General features: G+C 37.0%; 1 protein-coding gene across 1 annotated transcript in view; it reads left to right on the forward strand.

Moving 5' to 3' along the window:
* LOC137774129 (uncharacterized) overlaps positions 1–24,276 on the forward strand; it is a gene marked incomplete at its 5' end in the record, with an annotated part of 281,651 nt that overhangs the window by 3,701 nt on the left and 253,674 nt on the right. Inside the window, 4 exon segments of the mRNA XM_068559236.1 lie at positions 11,644–11,730; positions 13,147–13,215; positions 16,170–16,340; positions 18,225–18,289. Coding sequence (XP_068415337.1) covers positions 11,644–11,730; positions 13,147–13,215; positions 16,170–16,340; positions 18,225–18,289 — 392 coding nt within the window.

The raw sequence follows: 24,276 nt of genomic DNA on the forward strand, positions 1-24,276 counted from the left end.
ATCTCTACCTAAACCCACCCTGCTCACCTGCCTTTGGGAGAGCCTCCAAAAAAAATTCAATTGCAAATGAGATGTGCAATTTTATGGTCTGTGAACAAGGAATAATACTTGAAATACCTGAATTTAGAAACTGTTAGGTATTGTAGAACACAATGTTTCTTGCTAATACAATAAAAAAGAACATTTATATCATCTGCCAATGTGATGACTTAAGTAAAATAGAGTAACTACATTTCCCCCCACAATATTATAACAATGAGCACAAATTCTCATCCTATAAGTAAATATCAAACACATTTCCACCTTTTTCATCCTATAAGTAAATATCAAACACATTTCCACCTTTTTCATCCTATAAGTAAGTATCCAATACACTTCTACCTTTTAGATGCTTTAAAAAAAAAAAAAGGAATGGTAAGTAATGGCAGAATACCAATGCTACTTTACTTACCCAAATTATTTCACAGAAATGTAAAATTGTTGGATAGATAGCGATTTAAATTATGAAGGAAATGTCGAGGAGAGGGATTTTCTAACAACAAACTTTGGAATAAAAAGACTTCAAATTTGTGATGGATTGAGTCCTTTAGTAGAGGAAAAATGTGATTGAAATAAATACACACTGATCTTTAGGAACAAGCAAAATAAGGAACTACTGAGTGGTCTGATTTTAAGATCACTTGGAGGGTACCCTCAAATCCCTCCTGAACACTCCAGTGTTAAAGCATTCTTAGAAGCTTATTTGTCTAAAGGTTCTCCAGAGAAATGGCAGTGTGCTACAGACCTGACACTGTACGTTGTTATCAGTCATTTTTACAAGGTGTGAACGAGAAAAAACACAACGAAAGCCTCAGTTCTTCCTGCTTCCCGCCAGGTCTCTTTCACACGCTCTGCCTCAGGTCCTCACTTCTAAAGAAAGTCACCTAGGCTCTGCTCAAGACCTTCTTTCCATTCCCATTGCCTTTAATTTGTAGGTAGACACTTAGCAAAAGCATTCAATCCCCTGTTTTGTAAATTTCAGGAGGAATAACTCACATGTGATCATTCTTGGCCACATGTCCTCTGCTCCATCTTGCCCGGAACTCAGACTGCTTCTCTGACCCCAGCTCATCCACTTCACTCACTGCCAGCCATGGCCTGGCCTGATGATGATTAACCTGATGAGGAAGGGAAATTCAGAATTACAGCACTTGAAAAGGGAGAGCGACAGAGAACCCACAACTAATTAGAATTTCAAAAGACAGAGGAATGGACTTAGGTTCTAAACATAACAAGGGCTTGAGGGCTGGGTAGGTCGAAAGGGCGTATTTAATAATCTGAATCTATAACATAGTGGCACTCAAAGTCATGAATGACTGAATTCTAAATGACAGTAAAATGAAACATGGGACAGATGTGAGAAGGAGCCATGGAAAGGCTTTAGATAAGAAATAAATAATTATGGAAGTGCATAGTAAAACAGTTCAAATGATGGTGAGCGATTTAATTGCACTTGGGAAGTTTTTTCCTTTTAATCTCTAATTTTCAGAGGTTATTTCAAGTGTTCTTTCCATCCTTGCTTCCCTCACCCAAAATCGTAGGGGAGAGCATTTGATTGACCACGCTTAGGTCACTTGCCAGCTCCTTGGCTTTGTCACAGGTAGGGGAAGTAGGTTCTGTCAGCCCTTCCTGGCTTCTGTCATTGGAGACAGGAATCTGGAGTTACTGAACCATCAAGACTATACACACTGGGAACTAGGAAATTGTGATGTTATTAGGGAGGGGAAATGGATGCACGACAGCAAAACAAATCAACCAGACACACATCTGATAAACGTCCCGTACAGCTCCTCAGTCTTGGATTCTTTCCTGATCATATCCTATTGTTCATAACATCAGTACAATTAAAAAATGGAAGTGGTATATGTGTGATTAGTTGGATATAAAATTTATACAATATTTTGCTTAGGAGTTATATATATATATATATATAATCCCAAAATACTTTATGTATTTCTCCATTTCCTCTTCCTCATTTACTGAAAACATATGGATCAAACATCTATTTCCCAAGCACTATGTTAGATACAGGAGATGCAAAAGTGAACACAACAGACATGGTGGTTCTCTGTGTCATGAAGCGTGTTACACCAGCAAAGTCACACTGAGGGCAACTCTTGAGATTTTAGTTGATTAATCCAGATTAAACAGGCACTCTCAAAAAAGCAATGTTTTCTCATACAAGATTTTTACATCAATTTCATAAATAACATTTCTCAGATTGAATGACTCTAGAAGTATGGGTAAATCAAGAAAAAATAAGTGTGTGTGTGTGTGTGTGTGTGTGTGTACCATATGAACATAACTGTGATCTCAGTTTAGTTGATTAAACTGTGTTCAGCCTAGGACTGAGCACGTCTGAGGATTTGTGGTTTAAAGTGGCCTAAAATGAACATAACTTTTTAGTGTAAAAAACCTATAAAAATTTAGGTTTTCTGATGCTTCAGTGATGTGGTCAGTATTTTAGCAGCTGGACAGAAATTTTTTTTTTTTTTTAAACCTAGTTCCCTTTAAATATTGGGTGACATTTACAAAAATACTCCCTGGCCATCAGAATAAGAAGTTACACTGATGCAATGAAATTCCATATTCAATTTAAACTTTGCTAAGCTCTCTTTACCTGCAGTTTGACTGGTTCATTTGTTGCATTTCCATTTTGAAAAAAGACTAAGAATGTTCCTGGCAAAGGACTAATTCTAAGGAAAGAGACAGGCACATGATCTTGATCTTATTCGAAGACTCAGGGCCAGAGAAGAAAACTAGTTTTGAGTACAGTCTAGTGTTTGCCAATCATATTGTCCCATGGTGTAATCCTCAGGCATTTATTCCTGGGTCTTGGGGAGAGGGGCTTGGAATAAAAACTGGGATCTCTGTCAGTCGCTGGGGACCTAGGAGCTCTACCTGCTAACCCGTGTGACATGGAGGGAAGCCACGTGGGTAGAGATGACGTGTATCCCTCCAGTTGGCATTGCCAATGGAAAGTGAGATGGACAGAGGCGTGAGTTCAAGGTTTGATAAGAACCTGAGAAGATGTTGGATAGAACTTGGGATAACCTATAATGGGTACCAGCAGGAATCAGTATTGGAAGTGACAGTGGTCACTTGAGGTGGCCCCAGCAGCAGCTGTGGGATTGACAGGAAGTACTTTCCCTGCTGCTGTGTGGGGTGGAGGTGCCACCACTGATTTCATGATGGATGTGGTCTGAAGACCACAGTGTAGAAACCTTGACAGCAGGCAGCAAAGCAGAAGCCTCAGGCTTAGAGAAAGAAAATGGCAGATGTTCCAAAAGAAGCAGAGAGGAATGAGTTTCAGCGTCTGTGATCAAAGGACTTATATCCTCTCCAAAGAAATGAGGGGTGGTTTGAATTAAGGGTAGGAGATCATAATAGCTGTGCCTGAGCTAGAGAAATCCTAAATTAGGGTTGTAATCGTGACCCTAAATCTATCTTCAGATTGGTGTGGCCATTAGAAATACACATGCACAAAAATTTATAATAAAAATGACATGTAAGGGTACATGTTAAGGGCATAATTCAAATTGTCAGAGCAAATATGTGATGAGAATTGTTTTTCCCCCTAGTGCACATAGCCTAGATTATTTCAGAAGTGATATTGTATAAAACCGTTTATATTGTTCTCATTTGCCCCTTAAGATGGAAAAAAGATGTTATATGAAATATATAGTACATTTAAAAATACTTTTTGATTTGGGACATTTCAAATATTATTAAGAAAAAGAAATATATAGGAAAATCATTTGCTTTAGGTTTATGAACTGACCTGGATTTGTGTTTTTAGATACCGTTTGGCTCCTAAGTGATCTGAACCTCCTTCATTGACTTGGAAGCCTAAAAATATACACTCAGGAAAGCATCCTTCCTACAGAAATAAAGAAATACTTTATGTAGATACAAGATGGGTGAAATATTTGGTCAGATTATACAAATCAATTTAAGTTTACTATCCTACCCCACCCCCTCCTTTTTTTTTTTCCTAAATGGAGTACCAGAGTTCTAGAATAATATTTGTCCCATTGGGAAAGGAGCATTTTAATCAAATATTTGAGTTTTGGGAATTTCAACAGCGTAAGAAAAGTTTAATTAGTTTTCTTCTCAGAAGGAACTGCCCACCTCCAGATAATCACACAGATTTGCCCAGGAAATCAGCAGAATGTCTACTGATGTTGTCTTTTCCTGTTTCTGTTAATGCTAAAATTGAAACCATGGGTAACAGTTTACCAGCTGTTGAGCACAGTCACTTTTCTATCTTCTCTTCAAATTTTTGTGAAACCCCCAATGTATGACTCTTTGTAAAATAATACTTTATAAAATCTGTCATAAGTCATTGGTTGGGGAAAGAATTTTTATAAGAATTATTTTAATATTCAGAGATACTACTTTATGATTCCAGTTCATTGATGATAGATTCATACATTTAAACCACTGGATTTGTTTATGTGCCAGTGAAATTTATGTACCTTCAAAATAAAAATGTGAGCACAGGAATCTGTATAGTGGTAAAAAGTATTGTTAAGAATCTTAGAATCATAGAAATGCTAGAAGTAGAGATCATATAGCTGATATTACAGAAGTCCAATGAGTCTCCTAATATAAACAGCTGCACAGTAAAAGAACTGAGAGAAAGACTTGTTTTCTGATACATTAGTGATGCAATCAGTCTCTTAGCAGTTGGACAGGTTACTAAATTGTTTACCTATACCTCCTAAATATTTGGTGAAATTTTCATTTTTTTTTAACATCTTTATTGGAGTGTAATTGCTTTACACTGTTGTGTTAGTCTCTGCTGTACAACAAAGTGAATCAGCTATACATGTACTTATATCCGCATATCCCCTCCCTCTTGCGTCTCCCTCCCACCCTCCCTATCCCACCCCTCTAGGTGGGTGAAATTTTCTAAAAGATTTTTTTTTGCTTCCAGAATAAGTTGCACTATATCAATGAAATTCTGCATAATTTCAAAGTTTACAAGGCCACCATGTTGACTGGAGTTCAATAGTTGCATTTCCATTTTAAGAACAATTTTACTAGAAAAGTTTCTTATGATCTTACATAAACATTTCATGACCTTATACATGTTTTTAGCATACGTCAGTCCTTAATCTCCGAAAAATTCCATTTAGAGTTTCTTTCAGATATTTTTTGTTTTCTATTAAAGAGATTTAATAGAAAATAAGATTTTCCTTAGCCTTCATCAGATTGATTGACCAAAAGCCTTATAAAAAAAGACCCATGGGAAGACCTGAACCCTTTGCTTTATGAGATAGAGTTTAGCTGTCTATAAGTTACCAGATTTTTAAAGAGAAAGTATTATTAATCAATATTGTTTAAACTAAATCTAATAATCCAATATATTGATTGCTTTCATACTGAAGTGTGCTACAGTGTGATGAAAATATTGCTACCTGAATGAACCCTTAAGTACAATACATGGATATAAGTAACAATAGATGCAGGGGGGAAGGCATAGTTATTAAATGAATGAGGGCACAATCAGAAATATTAGGGGGTGACTGATGTCTAATATCAGGTCCTTCCTAATTGAAAGGCAGTATTCTAAACTGTATACATAAATTTATGGGCAAGTAGGACAATGGTGCCTGGCTTCAACTAGAAAGAAAAAAACACACCTACTTTGACATTGCTTTTGTAGGACTTTTAAATATGCATAAAAAACAATATATTTATACTTAACCTTTGAATTATCATTATTACTTAAGTAATGGAAAGATCTTCCTGTTTAGAAGTTAGGTGCTTAGGGACCCGCTTTAACTCTGAGGATTTGAGGTCCGGAGGAACACATGATGCATTAATGCCTTGGGGTACGTCAGATGAGCCCTGCAGCAATTATGCACTCGACAGCACTCCAGTGGTTTGAAAGTTAAAATGCCTGGTAATTTACCATGAGGGAGAACCTTAGGGGAAGAAAGAATATGGCTCAATTAATTAGTACTTGTTAGCAAACTTTGACTATTATTACCCTATTTAGGTTTTCAAATCACTGATAATCTCGAATACCCACAAGATTTGGAAAAGAAGTAAGAATAAGCAGTGGAGAAAGCTAATTTGTCCAACAGAGCACCAGTTTTTGAATATAGTGTGAGCAGTGGAGCCATTTTCACAGGTTAGCCTTTCTATAAAGAAGAAAACAGAAATGGTATTCATTTGCTGTTTTTAACTCTGTGGTTAAAACCTCATGCCTTTCAGTTTGAGTTTCTGGGTAAGATGAATACTCTTGATGACTACCTAGGGATTCCTATGAAAATCTAATAGAAATAAATTAATTTTGAGAGTTATCTGGAGCTTTATGATGGGTGTTGGTTTTCTATTTAATCATTATATCTCCTAAGTGGCTATTGTTGGTATTTTAAAAAATCAATGATTCTTAAAGATTATCTTGTTGTTTTCAGGGTATTATTCAAATACTTTGCAAATTATTGTCTTTGTTCTAAAGGTTTTTCAATCAAATCTCTCATGCATTCATGGTATGAAAACATTTCCTTCAAATAATATTTACACAAAATATAATTATTTTCAATACTTTTTTAGCTCATGTTCCTCTTTATTTCTGTTCTAATTACTTTGACTAAGATTTCTAAGAGAATATTGGATAATAATATTGATAGTGGACATCTAAGTCATAGTATGAGTTTTTATCCTTAGGTTTATTTTGGTTTGTTTGCGTTCTGTTATAGTTTTGTTTTGATACTTAGTATAATGAAATTTTGGTTTAAGGTAATCATTCTTTGGTTTAAGGTAATTGTCATATTAAAAAGTAGCCTTGTATCTTTTGTTGCCATTAATTTAAAAAATGTTTGTAAATCAATCTTATAAAAATAGTATTTGAGTGGATTTAGTAAGATGGAGCATGTTTGAGTTTGACATAGTTCCCACTAACTTGCCGTTTATTGCAACCTCTTGATTTCCACATTTCTGTTTCATACACATATATAAACTGCCTGAACATTTAAACCTGAGACCTTGGTATTAGATTTTCAAAGTGGGGAAAGTAGAAAGTTTTCCCAAATTTATTTATAAAGTTCATGGGAATCAAATTTAATTATAGATCTCTAGGCTTCATGCCTTTAAAAGGAATAATGTTCAGAATATCCTAGTTTGTAAAATTTTGGTGCACGGCTGTAAATCATAGAATGTAACTTGTTTAGTTATTTAGTTTACATGCAGGCCTTGTGTTTATTTAACTTACAGAATATTATAAAAAACCTGATGATTGGTGATAAAAAGCTGAGTTGAAGCAGGTGGAGTCACAGGAAGAGGACGAGAATGGAACCAATAAACCAATCCAAAAATGGATAGAGACATTCAGAGCTTCTCTCTCTGGAGCTAATGGGGCTGATTTGAAAGGAAGTGGTTGCCTCGTTGAGTCAAGACGCTTCCCATGATTCACACTAACCTTCCTCTGGTGGGCAATTTCATTCTCACTATTATAGCCCCCAAGGAACTGCATGGGTGCACCCTGGAGGATTTCCTGACCAAAGTTCACGTACGGTGTAATTTAAGTAAAAGCCCTGATTACATTCCATGCTGCTCTGAGTTAAAGGGTAGGAAAACCTGATATCTGTGGAAGGGCAGAGGCAAGTACATGCGCCTTCCTCCCCCAATCAGTAAAAATAGCCCAAGAAATGCACTAACTGAGGCTGATTCTAAACGTTGAACAGCCAATTCTCAGAAGTTAGAAACAAAAGTAGAGTATTGAGAGTATAAAGACCAATTTACTGATTTATTAATTTATGTATCATGCCCAATTGCTTCAATGTAGAACCATAGATATATGTATATAGGCAATTGTCAGATTATTCATCTGAATGTAACAAGCAGTTAAATGTCAGCCATATTAAAACCTGTTGTATGTATATTGCTAAATGCCCTACCTTGAGTTTCTCAGTGGGTCTGTTAATTTTCCTGTGAGATGATTTTAGATATATCCAAAAGCATATTCTGAATGATTAGGGCACTTTTAGGAATTTATCCTATTAGTAACCTACCTTCTGGTAATATATATCCTCTCCTAAAACCATCTCACTTTATTAAATCTTGACCTATCCAATGAAACACGAGCAAAGGAACTATTGTTAAGATGAAGTCTGTAGTTTCCAAACTGCTCATAGGTTCCACGTGCTTTCCCATCTTAAACTCTGCCTACTATATTTAGGTTATTGGCCTATCAAGGCAAGATACAACGATAGAAAGGAAGAGTTATTTTAATATTTAATAAGAGTAGGTTCTTATCTAATTCATAAGCTGATTTATGTTATAGCAAGAAATTGGCAAAATAGTAATGCTATAAATAATAAATTATAAATATTACATTACCACTTCACTATCTCAGTAGTGCTGAGAACATAGTGATTTAATCCTGCATGTCATTCCTAGTTTGAAACAAAGGTATATGCAAGAGATGCAGCCCCACCCCTCCCTGGGATGCCAAATCATCTTTATCTGGCTCTATTTTTCCCCCGCGTCATGTAGTACCATCTCATAAACTGTAAAACATACATATTTGTTTGCTTTTATTCTTCCACTCACAGAATGTAAGCTCTGTGAGGGGAGGGATTTTTGAATGTTTGTTTTGCTGATATATTCACACAATAAGCACTCAGTAAATACACCTTAAATAATTGAATGGATCTGAAACATCTTATCAGCATAAAGTGACCCTGTACGACTTAATAATAATTCGAGCAAAAACATCAGTTAAAAACTCAACTCTGGGACCACTGAGGAAGTTTGGATTCCATTACTTACTTTATTATATTGTAACTTTGGGAGGCAGGGAATAATTGGGGAGTATCCACTAACAAAACATGCTTCCCATGTCTTTATGCTTTTGTGTCTTTTTTCCTTTGCCTATGCTTCTCCATCCAATAAAAATTCCTTTCCCCTTTATTTTTGATATGGCTAATTCCTAATCACATTTTAAACTTACTTCAGGTGATAATTTCTCCAGGAAGTCTTTGAAGTCCCCAGTATAGGCTAGGTGCTCCTACCACACACTCGAACAGAACTCTGCCCCTTACATGATATTAAATCACACTGGATTGAACGTTAGCTCTGAAGGCAGAGCCACTGTTTTCTGTTTGTCCTTAAAATCCAGACATAGTGTTTGGTTCCTAGAAGGACTCAATTAAACAACAAAGGCAAGGGGGTCTTGAAGGAAAACAGAGAGGGGATGGGGAACAGAAAGGACGAGAGGAATAAAGTGCGATAAAAAGGTGATAAATTTTGGCTGATTTTAATCAAGAAACAACATCTAGACAATGGAAGGATTTGGGTATTACAAAAAGTTTCCAAAAATGGTTTACCTAACGAATGATTTCAGATAATATTATGAGTACCTCTGTGTGCCAGGCACAATTCTAGGCACAGAGATTATGTTTTTACCCTCATGGAGCTTGTATTTTAGAGTAAGAGACAGACGACAGCAAGTATAATATTACATATGTAAAACGATACACAAGGAACTGTAAAATGTAGTATAAAATACAAATACATTGTAAAAATATATGAATCCTCTAAATACATAATGTTATAGAATTTGAGGATTTTTAAAGAGAATCAGTGGATTGCCTCGTTGCTCAAGATCCCTTATAATCCTTTACTCGTAAAATGCTATTTGCCATATCCCAGAATGCAAAGTAGAAAATAAATCACTCCAGGAGTGGCGTTTATAACTTACATGTGTGTCTCAACCCACACTGAATGTAGAAGGAACACTTTGCATAGATTTTGAAACCGTATGGAGACCTTGAAGGGGCCCATCTTCCAGCTGAGTGGGCAAGCCTCAAGCCCTTAGGGGAGGTAGCGCCTGGAAGGCTCCCGGTGTGCAGGCCTCCTTCTCACTCGGCTGGGCAAGACCCTCATTTCTCAACTGACAACAGGGATGGAAATGGTCTGAGAACCTACAAGCCAGATCAGCTTCTCCAGACCTGTGGTTAAAAATGACTTAAATTTGTTTATTCTCCAAGGACTTGATTCACTTGCCATTATTTATTAATAAGTCATTTCAGTAGACAGAGAATTGGAGTTTTGTATTGGATTGGAGTAGTTTCCAGGATATGGGTACCAATAGTTGACTGGTGCTGCCATGGCATTATAATAAGGAATACACCACTATTTTTGCTTTAATAAAGGTGAATTATTTTGCCAGCATATGAAAGGGTATACTTAAGAATATCACAGTGCTTTGTGTTAAAGGGGAAAAAAAACAACAATTACTGTGAATGGGGTAGAATTACTGTGTTATTGCAGTACAGAAGACTTTGATTACATACTGCCAAGATTCATATCAGCCTAGTAGCTGTTGACAGATAAAGTAACAAAAATGAAACGCATTTATTTTTTCTTTACTGAGAATAGAGGTGAAGCAGATTTTCAGTTCTTACTACATTGGTAGAACAGAGACTGACAGCAAAAATGTGCCGGTCCAGAAATATAAATTTTAAGCCTAGGTTCGTATCAAAATTCCATTTAGTCTTGGAGCTGCTGTTGGGATTATTTTTGATCCTAAAACAAATACATTATGGAATATCACAGTATACTTGGTATGTACAATATTAACCCTTCCCTGTGGGCAATACTTTCAAAATTATTGTTGTTTTCAGTTGACGAAGCTTTATTTCTTTTGTAGTGTTTGAGGCAACTTGAGTTATCGTCAGAGTAGATTACATTTTACTGAATGCAAATTACTAGCAACAGACTGCTATACATTTCAGTCTGCAGGAAGTATGAAACTAGATTTGGAAAATTGATAACAGATCTTTTTCTCTATTACAAAGTCATATTTGATGCTACAGTTTTGTTACCGACATAAGGACAAAAGTAAGGGGGAAATGTGAAGTGAGAATTTTGGGTTTGTGTTGTTGAGATTGTTGATGTCTTGGATAAAATTTCTGGCTAAATCATTTGTACCTTTCCTTCGTGTTACTTAAGTTGACATAACAAAAGAGACCTGTGAACAGGCCCCTTACACTTGCATTCCTCCCTTCCTTCCTTCCCTCCCTCCCTCCTTTCCTTCCTTCCTCCCTCCCTTTCTTCTTTCTTTTCTTCCTTCATCCCTCCCTCCTCCCTCTCTCTTTTTCCTTTCTTTTTACTCAACTAGCAATGTGGAAATTTTGCTATAGTTTCTCATGATTAAGATGTTATTAAGTTGACTGGAATTCTGGACACAACAACATGATATACTTTGTGAATTATATACAAGTGGGTAAATAGAGTCATCAGTGAACTCTGAACATCATTATAATCCAATGGTGTCCATTTCTTGAGTATATCCTAGAAGCAATTTGATTAAAATTTCAAATTATTCTTCTAAAGTCTACATTTGAAAATTTTCCCATTAATTTTTTTAGCAACAGACAGATAGCATGAACTTGTTTCTTGAATTACCTTTTCTGACCTTTTGCAAGTTGATAATTACAAAAAAGGGAAGCCTGGAAGACTTGTAAAAAAATTAAGCTTATAAAGTAGCTAAAATGGCCCTTCTGTGCTGGTGTCGATTTCAGAATTAACATTTTGGTTCATGTGCTTATAATAATCACTGACCCTTACTTCATGTACTTTCCACAGGAAATGAATACAGCAGAAATTACTTTGACCCACTGACGGATGAGGAAATAAACCCAAGGCAGTATGGGATGGAGGTCAGCGGAGAGGGTGAACTAGAATTAAGTACGTAATTTTTGTGTCAGAATATTCTTTTCCATTCATGAAAATGAGGTGACAAAGATCACACATGCAGCTCCATTTAGATTTTGCAGCTTACAATTTAAATGGTAAGTTTTAACCGCTAACAACATGACGGGCAGCGAAGGTAATTTTTGATCAAGGACAGCAAGCTGGTCAGATAGAGAAGCAGGACTTGGCTTTCATTTGATGCTGCTCTAAGCAGTTTGCTGCCATTCTAAGGCCTGTGTTATGCATATGAGGAGCATTATTACTTTACAAATGCCATCTCAGCTCTTCAAGTTTAAAATGAGCATCCTTCAATAAAATCCATCTAGCATGTGAGATTTCCATACCCAGAGACTATTGAATTCTTTCATTGAAGACATGGAACCACCATCTAAGTTCTGAACCACAGAGGTGCAGTGATAGGATGATTTCCTCTTCTCTGATGTCGATTCTAGGTGTGGTTGTAAAATAACAATTTAAAATTGCTCCTTGTGGGCCTACCACCATGCATATTTGGTAGTTTACAAAGCACTCTACGGTTTACAGAGGTTATTGAGATAGTGACAGTGACAAATATTACTTAGGGTCATTTGCAACCCAGAAGATCATATTTCACCATGGGGCTCCAGACATTGTATCGGCCTCCCCATGGGAGGAACATGTCTGATGTATGTATGTATGTATGGGATGAGAACATGTTTGATGTATGTGTGTATGTATCTATGTTCTAATTGTATGACTGGGGTGGTCATCCAACTTGGCATAATTTATGTTCGGCTCTATCCAATGGTAGGACATCCACATAGTGACCCTTTAAACCCTCTTCTAGAACCATGTTCTTATGATTATTATTATTTTTTTTTGGTAGTGACATGACCTTGTTGCTTTATCCTTGTAAAAGAGTACAGTAGTTCTTACATGCGTTATTATACTGCAGTGGCATATATAAAAGAATCTAAGAACAATTAAATTTGTTGTTTCTGTAGTAAAAAATATGATATAGAGAGAGTAGCTAGTGCAAAACAGTCATTCATTTTGATCAGATGCTTATATACTCTATTTGAGAAACTATAATGGCTTATTCTGAAATGATTCTTGTGTAATAGATGTCATAATCCATTGAATATGAGATCCTTTTTATTGGAGAAGTATCACATTGCAAGTGCCCTGCAATATGCATTTTAAAATCATTGTTCCAATTATCATTGATTTACAAAAGGGATTTTTTGCTTGTTTTTTTTAGAGCAAGACAGCATGTTGAACAGAATTTGAGTCTATGACCTATAAAGTAACTAAATAACCATGATGATTAATAATTTCTTTGTAATTACATTGCATATCTATAAATTAACTGATGAGAAAGTTATCATAAATATGTTCTTTTAGCACCCCTACAAGTTGATAATAGAATTCTCTGTGATCGATTAACGGCGCTGTTTCATGAGAGTGGGCAAGGAGGACCCCAAGGTAAGAGACCAATTATTTCCAGTCTTTTATATTAACATTAGTCATAAATTAATTGAGATGGTTTCATGCAAATGCTAGCCTGGTTTTTCTAACTATAACCATTAATTGATGACCTATGTAAAGTTCTGATGGCTGCAAATATTTAATACAGCTAAAGTTGGGGGGAGGAATTAATTATGGCCCAATTTCCTATAATTACATAGAATTTATAATCCTAAACAGCAAAAATGATTTAACAGACTTACTATTGCAGGATCCTACCATGTCATCTGGTATATTTGGATTCACTAGTTTATGAGGCTATATGCCATTCTTTTTGAAGACTGTTTCTTAGGTTGTAAACAAATTCTTTGAGGTGAAAAAAGACAAATAGTATAGTGTTTTCAGTCTTAGCATGGGAATTCATACTTGTGAATGTTAGGCTCCTTAGGTAAGAAATTCTTATGTGTATTAATCTAGGAACTTAAAGGTAATCCTTTAAAACTTAAATTTCAAATTCTTAGTTTAATACATATAAATTCATGCCAGAACCACACTGGAGTTTTTACCAAAACATTAAGTGCTAGTTGCTGTATATATGTGAATTCAAATTCACGAGGAATAATTCTATTAAGTTTTTTTCCTCAGTGTGTGTTTAGTTTTTCTCAATCCTTTTTTCTCACTTATTAAAATAACTCCTTATGGTACTTATGAGGAGAAGGCACTGACTATATTTGTCTTCTAATCGTTACAGTTATTATTTCTATTGAATTTATGCTTAGATGTCACCATTTGCTATGTGACCTTGGGCCAATTTCTTAACCCTTCCTTGCTATTTCTGCCAAATGGACATATAATACCTGCCACAATGGAGTAGTTATGGGGATTAAATTATTAATTATTACATCAGCAGAGATGATAAGCACATACATAGAATGACGAAGATACTGACGATTGATGCTGATGATAAAAATATTAATTAAGCATTTCTTGAGTGCCTACTGGGTACCTGGCACAGTCCTAAGCACTGTTCTAAATAAGGTGAATATTAACTTATTTAAACATCATAACAGCCCTAAAGGTTAGGTCTCATTTTTGATCCCCATTTACAGAATAATACCCCCTAAAAATTTTATTTCCACCTAGATTCACCACCCCTTTAGTTCTTTGCTATCAGTTTGTGTAGCCAACTTTTTATTTCTTTTTGTCTTTATGAACCAAGCAAATTTGTTTTTCAAGCCAGCTTGAGCCCTCATTTTGAGGGATCCTAATTCAGATGATGTATTAGTCAGGATTCTCCAGAGAATCAGAATCCAATAAAACCAATAGAAAGAGAGAGAGATTTATTTTAAAATTTGGTTCTCATCTTTGTGGGAGCTGGCAACTCTGAAGTCCTTAGGGCAGACTGGCAGGTTGATTCAGGGAAGAATAATATGAAGTTCAGGAAGGAGTTGAATTTTGCAGGGCAGCAGGATGGAAACTCAGGTAAGCGTTAATGCTGCATTCTTGAGACTGAAATCCACAGGGCAGGCCAGTAGGCCCAGAACTCAGACCGGATTTTCTCTGTTGCAGTCTTGAGACCAAATTCCTTCTATTTGGGGAAAAAGTCTTTGCTCTTAAGGCTTTCAACTGATTGGATGAGGCCCACCCACATTATGAAGAGTAATCTGCTTTTCTTAAAGTCTGCTGATTTAAATGATAATCACTATATGACCTTCATGGCAACATCTAGATAGTTTTTAACCAAATAACTGGACACCATTGCCAGCCAAGCTGATATATAAAATTAAGCATCACAAATGGTCATTTTAAATCAGTCAGGCCTCTATATTTTTAGTATAATATCTGAGTCAGCAAATATACATTGAATACCTTTTTTGTGTGTGCTAGACATTGAATAAGGCACTTGTATACCTAACCTGTCCCTTCCATATGACAACTCTTTGCAGCTTGGAGCCCTTGAAACCACCAGTTTGCACAGGTAGCACTTACAGGTAGCATCTAATAGGTCTTCCAGTATCATTTATGAGCTCACAAAAGTTTTATGGCATTTATAGAATAGTCAGGCACTTCACCATGTATTTCATACAGGAGGATATAACTGAGACTTAGAAAGTTTAAAGACGTATACAAGGCAATACAGTGTACAGTGAGCAAAGAAGGAAGACCAGCAGTTCTCTGTATACTGCACCCTGCATTTCCCTCCAAAAAAGAGGTTCTCTTCCATTGGTTAAAAGTGTCAAGGTTCTTGTTAAAATCCTAACATTGAAGGCATGGAAAATTCCATATTTTACCTGCCAGTATTTTTTTTTTAGAGACCGGAAGAGAGAGGATTATTTTATATTTACAGCATGCATCTAGCTAGATGGGTAGATACATTTTGTAGATGATACTGATTTCAGTTGATAGAGAGAGAAGTGAAGTACACTACCGTTTATATAAGTGCTGGCATTTCTATGCAAATAAACAAGGCAGGCCAAGTAAAGTCCCTCTGTGTGTACAGAGCTCAGGAACTGTTCTTGGGGATCCTAACTCAGGAAATGAACCCAGGAGCTCTGGCTTCTCCTAAAACCATTCATCTCCCAAGCTGGTTTCAGCAAAACAGCAAGTACATGGTAAGATGTTGAAGTAAACAACATGTAATGTCAATGCACGGAAAAGCACAGTATCTACACTTCAAGGTGTATTTAGTAAGGGGGAAAAAGGCATTAAAGCACAGCTGTACATTGCTCACTTTGGGAATATGGCAGGATGGACAAAGTTTGTGGGCGAGGTGGTTAGTTTTTAATCTTAAAACCTGGGCTTTACTGATTTCCCAGCACATTAAACATAAAATAGTTTGCTAAATTGTTGATGATGAAACTTGATCCCATGTAAGAAAAAAGGTGGTTAAATTACCATGTGTTTAGTGACACACGTTATGTTAAAGAGACAAAGAGCAAGTGGAGTTCATGTGATCTTCTTGGGGTAAACAGATGAGAGCATCGTGGAGCAGACTTTCGGTTCTGGAGAGCTGGCGAGTTCTGGTAAGATTCTTGGACTCTACAAAGAGGACGGTGAAGCCACCTCTGCTTACAGTGAGGAGATTGAAAGATACGCCCCCAGAGACATAATTCTGCCTGGAAGTTCTTCACTGGAACAGGTCAGCACTAAAATCTATATCAAGAAATGTAAAATAATCTCACTTTTTAAAATAACAAGTTGAAATGTCGGTCCTGCACATCGTCTCCTGATTTTACTTAGCAACACACCCCTTCCTGACTTGATCCACTTTCTGAGACTTTCCCCTTGTTTTTCATATACATTTTACCATGCAGAGCTTACACTGTCTTATCAATATCAGTCCTAGCCCTTGCACAATTTAGTTTCACTTCACCTTTTTAAATTTCATGTTAGAGTGATAATTTCTAGCATGTGATGAAGTATCTATAGTAAAACCTGAAACCAGCATAAACTTACTTGGATAAAATTAAGAAACAACTTGGACCCATTTGCATAAACACCATATAAATATGTGAATAATCCCATATTTATGAAGTCACCATTAAGGGACTTAGTTTGTGCAGTGTTGTAACTAGTTCCACACAAGGGAATCTTTAGCCTGTGGATTGTGTTGGCTTCAGAGATATCCTTTTTGTTTCCTGCACCTGTAGTTTCTATTTATGTGCAACGTAATATATGCTCTGGTTTACCAAAGAGGGGAAAAATGTTTTTTCTATGTAGTCACCTTATCCATCTTAAATAAATATACAAGAATCCCACAAGTCTAGGTCTGTGTGTGTTTGTGTGTGTGTATGTGTTTGTGTGTGTGTGTAGTTTTTTGTGAAAGGTAAGCTGATTTAGGATAAAAAGGAAAAAAGTATATTATCAAGTGAAGAAGACTGTTCTCAGTGATGTCTTTTATAATATCAGGTCACAAGTGGAAATATTTTCCACTTCAGAATTGTGGGGAAATTTTTTTGTTTTGGGGGGTATTCTCTAATTTGGAGTGTGAAAATTCCATAACAGAGTTTATTTTTTTCATTTGTGCCTCTTATATCTGAATATCTTGGACACATTAAGGTTAAATCTATTTTGAGCTTTCTTAAGTAAATGACCCTAATTAACAAGTACAGTCTTTCCTAACATAGCACTACTCCTGTAGTGGGTTGAATTGTGTCCTCCCAAACTGCCTAATCCCTGGTAGCTGTGACCATGAACTGATTTGGAAGTAGGATCTCTGCAGATGTAATTTAACTAAAGATCTCCAGATGAAATCATCCTGACTTTAGATGACTGGACCCTAAATCCAATGACCAGTGTCTTTAGTAGAGAAAGGAGAGAGAGATTTGAGCATCTGAGTCACAGACACACGTAGTGTGGAAGCCATGTGAAGACAGAGGCAGAGATGGAGTGATGCATCTGTAGGAAAAGGAACACCGAGGACTGCCACAGTCACAGAAGATAGAAGAGAGGCACAGAGTGGATCGTTCCCTAGAGCCTCACAAAGCAACAAACCCGGACAGCAGACCTCTCACACGAGAACTGTGATACCAAAAATTTCTGTTGTTTGAAGCCACAGAGCTTGTGATAATTTGTTACTGCAGAAGTAGGCAACAAATGCTGCTCCAAGGGTGGGGATCCCATGAGCAAGATTACACCACTTCATGGCTATTTTAACAATGTTTTGTATCTTTATCAAGACAGGTCTCTCAAAAGACACTGAGGTGAAAACAAATGCGTGGCTCTGTCTTTGCATATAACCCTTTTTAAACCATTATTTTCAGATGTATGTTCTGCTCCATTAACAGTTCCACATTTCCATTTATTTATTTATTTATTTATTTATTTAATTTTTTTTTGGTACCATGTGGTGCCATTGTACGTATTTCAATTTACCATCATGCTTTAAAGAACAGGCACATGGATTCCTTTAGGATATGTAGCTGGTGGATTTTATATCCTCATCCTGTAAAAGGTAAGCTGAGCAGCGGAAAGCTCACCTGCTGTGCTCCTTGAGCTCGGTTTCCGCATCTGTAAATGGGTGGAAGTGAGATCTGCTTCAGGGCATTGTTAGCAGGATGAGATGAGCCGGCGGTCAAGAATCCAGCACAAAGTAGGTGCTCATTAAACGGCGGGGCACTAGAGAGAGAAAATATTCTATAGCCCCTTCTCAGGCCAATGCTCATCATGTTCTCAACCTCACCGTGTCAGGAAGTTCTCTGAACACCCAAGTCAGCATTATACCTGGGAAAAAGCTTCAGATCTGGTATTAGAGCTCGTGGCTTATCCTTGGTTTGGATAGTTATGTGAACTTGAACCTTTATGTAAAATAGGGCTGAAAAATTTGAACCTTTTCTGGTTGTGGTGGAGATTAATGAGATGTGTCCAAGTGCTTGGTAGTAAATGTTTTCCTTTTCTCATGAGTCATTTTATATACTTGTTGAGACTTTCTCACTTTTTTTTTTTTTAAACATCTTTATTGAAGTATAATTGCCTTACAATGGTGTGCCAGTTTCTGCTTTATAACAAAGTGAATCAGTTATACATATACATATGTTCCCATATCTCTTCCCTCTTGCATCTCCCTCCCTCTCACCCTCCCCATCCCACCCCTCTAGGTGGTCACAAAGCACCGAGCTGATCTCCCTGTGCTATGCGGCTGCTTCCCACTAGCTATCTATTTTACATTTGGTAGTGTATATATGTCCATGCCACTCTCTCACCCTGTCACATCTCACCCCTCCCCCTCCCCATATCCTCAAGTCCATTCTCTAGTAGGTCTGTGTCTTTATTCCCGTCTTGCCACTAGGTTCTTCATGGCCTTTTTTTTTTTTTCCCCTTAGATTCCATATATATGTGTTAGCATACTGTATTTGTTTTTCTCTTTCTGACTTACTTCACTCTGTATGACAGACTCTAACTCCATCCACCTCATTACAAATACCTCCATTTCATTTCTTTTTATGGCTGAGTAATATTCCATTGTATATATGTGCCACATCTTCTTTATCCATTCATCTGTCGATGGACATTTAGGTTGCTTCCATGTCCTGGCTATTGTAAATAGAGCTGCAATGAACATTTTGGTACATGACTCTTTTTGACCTATGGTCTTCTCAGGGTATATGCCCAGTAGTGGGATTGTTGGGTCGTATGGTAGTTCTATTTGTACTTTTTTCAGGAACCTCCATACTGTTCTCCATAGTGGCTGTATCAATTTACATTCCCACCAACAGTGCAAGAGTGTTCCCTTTCCTCCACACCCTCTCCAGCATTTATTGTTTCTAGATTTTTTGATGATGGCCATTCTGACCGGTGTGAGATGATATCTCATTGTAGTTTTGATTTGCATTTCTCTAATGATTAATGATGTTGAGCATTCTTTCATGTGTCTGTAGCCCATCTGTGTATCTTCTTTGGAGAAATGTCTATTTAGGTCTTCTGCCCATTTTTGGATTGGGTTGTTCGTCTTCTTGTTATTGAGCTGCATGAGCTGCTTGTAAATCTTGGAGATTAATCCTTTGTCAGTTGCTTCATTTGCAAATATTTTCTCCCATTCTGATGGTTGTCTTTTGGTCTTGTTTATGGTTTCCTTTGCTGTGCAAAAGCTTTTAAGTTTCATTAGGTCCCATTTGTTTATTTGTGTTCTTATTTCCATTTCTCTGGGAGCTGGGTCAAAAAGAATCTTGCTGTGATGTATGTCATAGAGTGTTCTGCCTATGTTTTCCTCTAAGAGTTTGATAGTGTCTGCCCTTACACTTAGGTCTTTAATCCATTTTGAGTTTATTTTTGTGCATGGTGTCAGGGAGTGTTCTAACTTCATACTTTTACATGTAGCTGTCCAATTTTCCCAGCACCACTTATTGAAGAGGCTGTCTTTTCTCCACTGTATATGCTTGCCTCCTTTATCAAAGATAAGGTGACCATATGTGTGTGGGTTTATCTCTGGGCTTTCTATCCTGTTCCATTGATCTATATTTCTGTTTTTGTGCCAGTACCAAACTGTCTTGATTACTGTAGCTTTGTAATATAGTCTGAAGTCAGGGAGCCTGATTCCCCCAGCTCCATTTTTCGTTCTCAAGATTGCTTTGGCTATTCGGGGTCTTTTGTGTTTCCATACAAATTGTGAAATTTTTTGTTCTAGTTCTGTGAAAAATGCCAGTGGTACTCTGATAGGGATTGCATTGAATCTGTAGATTGCTTTGGGTAGTAGAGTCATTTTCACAATGTTGATTCTTCCAATCCAAGAACATGGTATATCTCTCCATCTATTTGTCTCATCTTTAATTTCTTTCATCAGTGTCTTATAATTTTCTGCGTACAGGTCTTTTGTCTCCTTAGGTAGGTTTATTCCTAGATATTTTATTCTTTTTGTTGCAATGGTAAATGGGAGTGTTTTCTTAAATTCATTTTCAGATTTTTCGTCATTAGTGTATAGAAATGCAAGAGATTTCTGTGCATTAATTTTGTATCCTGCTACCTTACCAAATTCATTGATTAGCTCTAGGAGTTTTCTGGTAGCATCTTTAGGATTCTCTATGTATAGTATCATGTCATCTGCAAACAGTGACAGCTTTACTTCTTCTTTTGCGATTTGGATTCCTTTTATTTCTTTGTCTTCTCTGATTGCTGTGGCTAACACTTCCAAAACTATGTTGAATAATAGTGGTGAGAGTGGGCAACCTTGTCTTGTTCCTGATCTTAGTGGAAATGGTTTCAGTTTTTCACCATTGAGGACAATGTTGGCTGTGGGTTTGTCATATATGGCCTTTATTATGTTGAGGAAAGTTCCCTCTATGCCTACTTTCTGCAGGGCTTTTATCATAAATGGGTGTTGAATTTTGTCAAAAGCTTTCTCTGCATCTATTGAGATGATCATATGGTTTTTCTCCTTCAATTTGTTAATATGGTGTATCACATTGATTGATTTGCATATGTTGAAGAATCCTTGCATTCCTGGGATAAACCCCACTTGATCATGGTGTATGATCCTTTGAATGTGCTGTTGGATTCTGTTTGCTAGTATTTTGTTGAGGATTTTTGCATCTATGTCCATCAGTGATATTGGCCTGTAGTTTTCTTTCTTTGTGACATCTTTGTCTGGTTTTGGTATCAGGGTGATGGTGGCCTCGTAGAATGAGTTTGGGAGTGTTCCTCCCTCTGCAATATTTTGGAAGAGTTTGAGAAGGATAGGTGTTAGCTCTTCTCTAAATGTTTGATAGAATTCACCTGTGAAGCCATCTGGTCCTGGGCTTTTGTTTATTGGAAGGTTTTTAATCACAGTTTCAATTTCAGTGCTTGTGATTGGTCTGTTCATATTTTCTATTTCTTCCTGGTTCAGTCTCGGCAGGTTGTGCATTTCTAAGAATCTGTCCATTTCTTCCAGGTTGTCCATTTTATTGGCATAGAGTTGCTTGTAGTAATCTCTCATGATCTTTTATATTTCTGCAGTGTCAGTGGTTACTTCTCCTTTTTCATTTCTAATTCTATTGATTTGAGTCTTCTCCCTTTTTCTCTTGATGAGTCTGGCTAATGGTTTATCAATTTTGTTTATCTTCTCAAAGAACCAGCTTTCAGTTTCATTGATTTTTGCTATTGTTTCCTTCATTTCTTTTTCATTTATTTCTGACCTGATCTTTAAGATTTCTTTCCTTCTGCTAGCTTTGGGGTTTTTTTGTTCTTCTTTCTCTAATTGCTTTAGGTGCAAGGTTAGGTTGTTTATTCGAGATGTTTCCTGTTTCTTGAGGTAGGCTTGTATTGCTATAAACTTCCCTCTTAGCACTGCTTTTGCTGCGTCCCATAGGTTTTGGGTCGTCGTGTCTCCATTGTCATTTGTTTCTAGGTATTTTTTGATTTCCCCTTTGATTTCTTCAGTGATCACTTCGTTATTAAGTAGTGTATTGTGTAGCCTCCATGTGTTTGTATTTTTTACAGATCTTTTCCTGTAATTGATATCTAGCCTCATAGCGTTGTGGTCGGAAAAGATACTTGATACGATTTCAATTTTCTTAAATTTACCAAGGCTTGATTTGTGACCCAAGATATGATCTATCCTGGAGAATGTTCCATGAGCACTTGAGAAAAATGTGTATTCTGTTGTTTTTGGGTGGAATGTCCTATAAATATCAATTAAGTCCATCTTGTTTAATGTATCATTTAAAGCTTGTGTTTCCTTATTTATTTTCATTTTGGATGATCTGTCCATTGGTGAAAGTGGGGTGTTAAAGTCCCCTACTATGATTGTGTTGCTGTCGATTTCCCCTTTTATGGCTGTTAGCATTTGCCTTATGTATTGAGGTGATCCTATGTTGGGTGCATAAATATTTACAACTGTTATACCTTCCTCTTGGATCGATCCCCTGATCATTATATAGTGTCCTTCTTTGTCTCTTGTAATAGTCTTTATTTTAAAGTCTATTTTGTCTGATATGAGAATTGCTACTCCAGCTTTCTTTTGATTTCCATTTGCATGGAATATCTTTTTCCATCCCCTCACTTTCAGTCTGTATGTGTCTCTAGGTCTGAAGTGGGTCTCTTGTAGACAGCATATATATGGGTCTTGTTTTTGTATCCATTCAGCCAGCCTGTCTCTTTTGGTGGGAGCATTTAATCCATTTACATTTAAGGTAATTATCGAAATGTATGTTCCTATTCCCATTTTCTTAAATGTTTTGGGTTTGTTATTGTAGGTGTTTTCCTTCTCTTGTGTTTCTTGCCTAGAGAAGTTCCTTTAGCATTTGTTGTAAAGCTGGTTTGGTGGTGCTGAACTCTCTCAGCTTTTGCTTGTCTGTAAAGGTTTTAATTTCTCCGTCAAATCTGAATGAGATCCTTGCTGGGTAGAGTAACCTTGGTTGTAGGTTTTTCTCCTTCATCACTTTAAGTATATCCTGCCACTCCCTTCTGGCTTGCAGAGTTTCTGCTGAAAGATCAGCTGTTAACCTTATGGGGATTCCCTTATGTGTTATTTGTTGTTTTTCCCTTGCTGCTTTTAATATGTTTTCTTTGCATTTAATTTTTGATAGTTTGATTAATATGTGTCTTGGCGTGTTTCTCCTCGGATTTATCCTGTATGGGACTCTCTGTGCTTCCAGGACTTGGTTAACTATTTCCTTTCCCATATTAGGGAAGTTTTCAACTATAATCTCTTCAAATATTTTCTCAGTCCTTCTTTTTCTCTTCTTCTTCTGGGACCCCTATAATTCGAATGTTGGTGCGTTTAATGTTGTCCCAGAGGTCTCTGAGACTGTCCTCAGTTCTTTTCATTCTTTTTTCTTTATCCTGCTCTGCAGTAGTTATTTCCACCATTTTATCTTCCAGGTCACTTATCCTTTCTTCTGCCTCAGTTATTCTGCTATTGATCCCATCTAGAGTATTTTTAATTTCATTAATTGTGTTTCTCATCGTTGCTTGGTTCCTCTTTAGTTCTTCTACGTACTTGTTAAATGTTTCTTGCATTTTGTCTATTCTATTTCCAAGATTTTGGATCATCCTTACTATCATTATTCTGAATTCTTTTTCAGGTAGACTACCTATTTCCTCTTCATTTGTTAGGTCTGGTGTGCTTTGACCCTGCTCCTTCATCTGCTGTGTGTTTTTCTGTCGTCTCATTTTGCTTATCTTACTGTGTTTGGGGTCTCGTTTTCACAGTCTGCAGGCTCGTAGTTCCCGTTGTTTTTGGTATCTGTCCCCAGTGGCTAAGGTTGGTTCAGTGGGTTGTGTAGGCTTCCTGGTGGAGGGAACTAGTGCCCGTGTTCTGGCGGATGAGGCTGGATCTTGTCTTTCTGGTGGGCACGTCCACATCTGGTGGTGTATTTTGGGGTGTCTGTGGCCTTATTATGATTTTAGGCAGCCTCTCTGCTAATGGATGGGGCTGTGTTCCTGTCTTGCTAGTTGTTTGGCATAGGGTGTCCAGCACTGTAGCTTGCTGGTCGTTGAGTGAAGCTGGGTCTTGATGTTGAGATGGAGATCTCTGAGAGATTTTTGCCATTTGGTATTACGTGGAGCTGGGAGGTCTCTTGTGGACCAGTGTCCTGAAGTTGGCTCTCCCACCTCAGAGGCACAACCCTGATGCCTGGCTGGAGCACCAAGAGCCTTTCATCC

The sequence above is a fragment of the Eschrichtius robustus genome, chromosome 12 (assembly GCF_028021215.1).
Source record: "Eschrichtius robustus isolate mEscRob2 chromosome 12, mEscRob2.pri, whole genome shotgun sequence".
Taxonomy (NCBI): Eukaryota; Metazoa; Chordata; class Mammalia; order Artiodactyla; family Eschrichtiidae; genus Eschrichtius; species Eschrichtius robustus.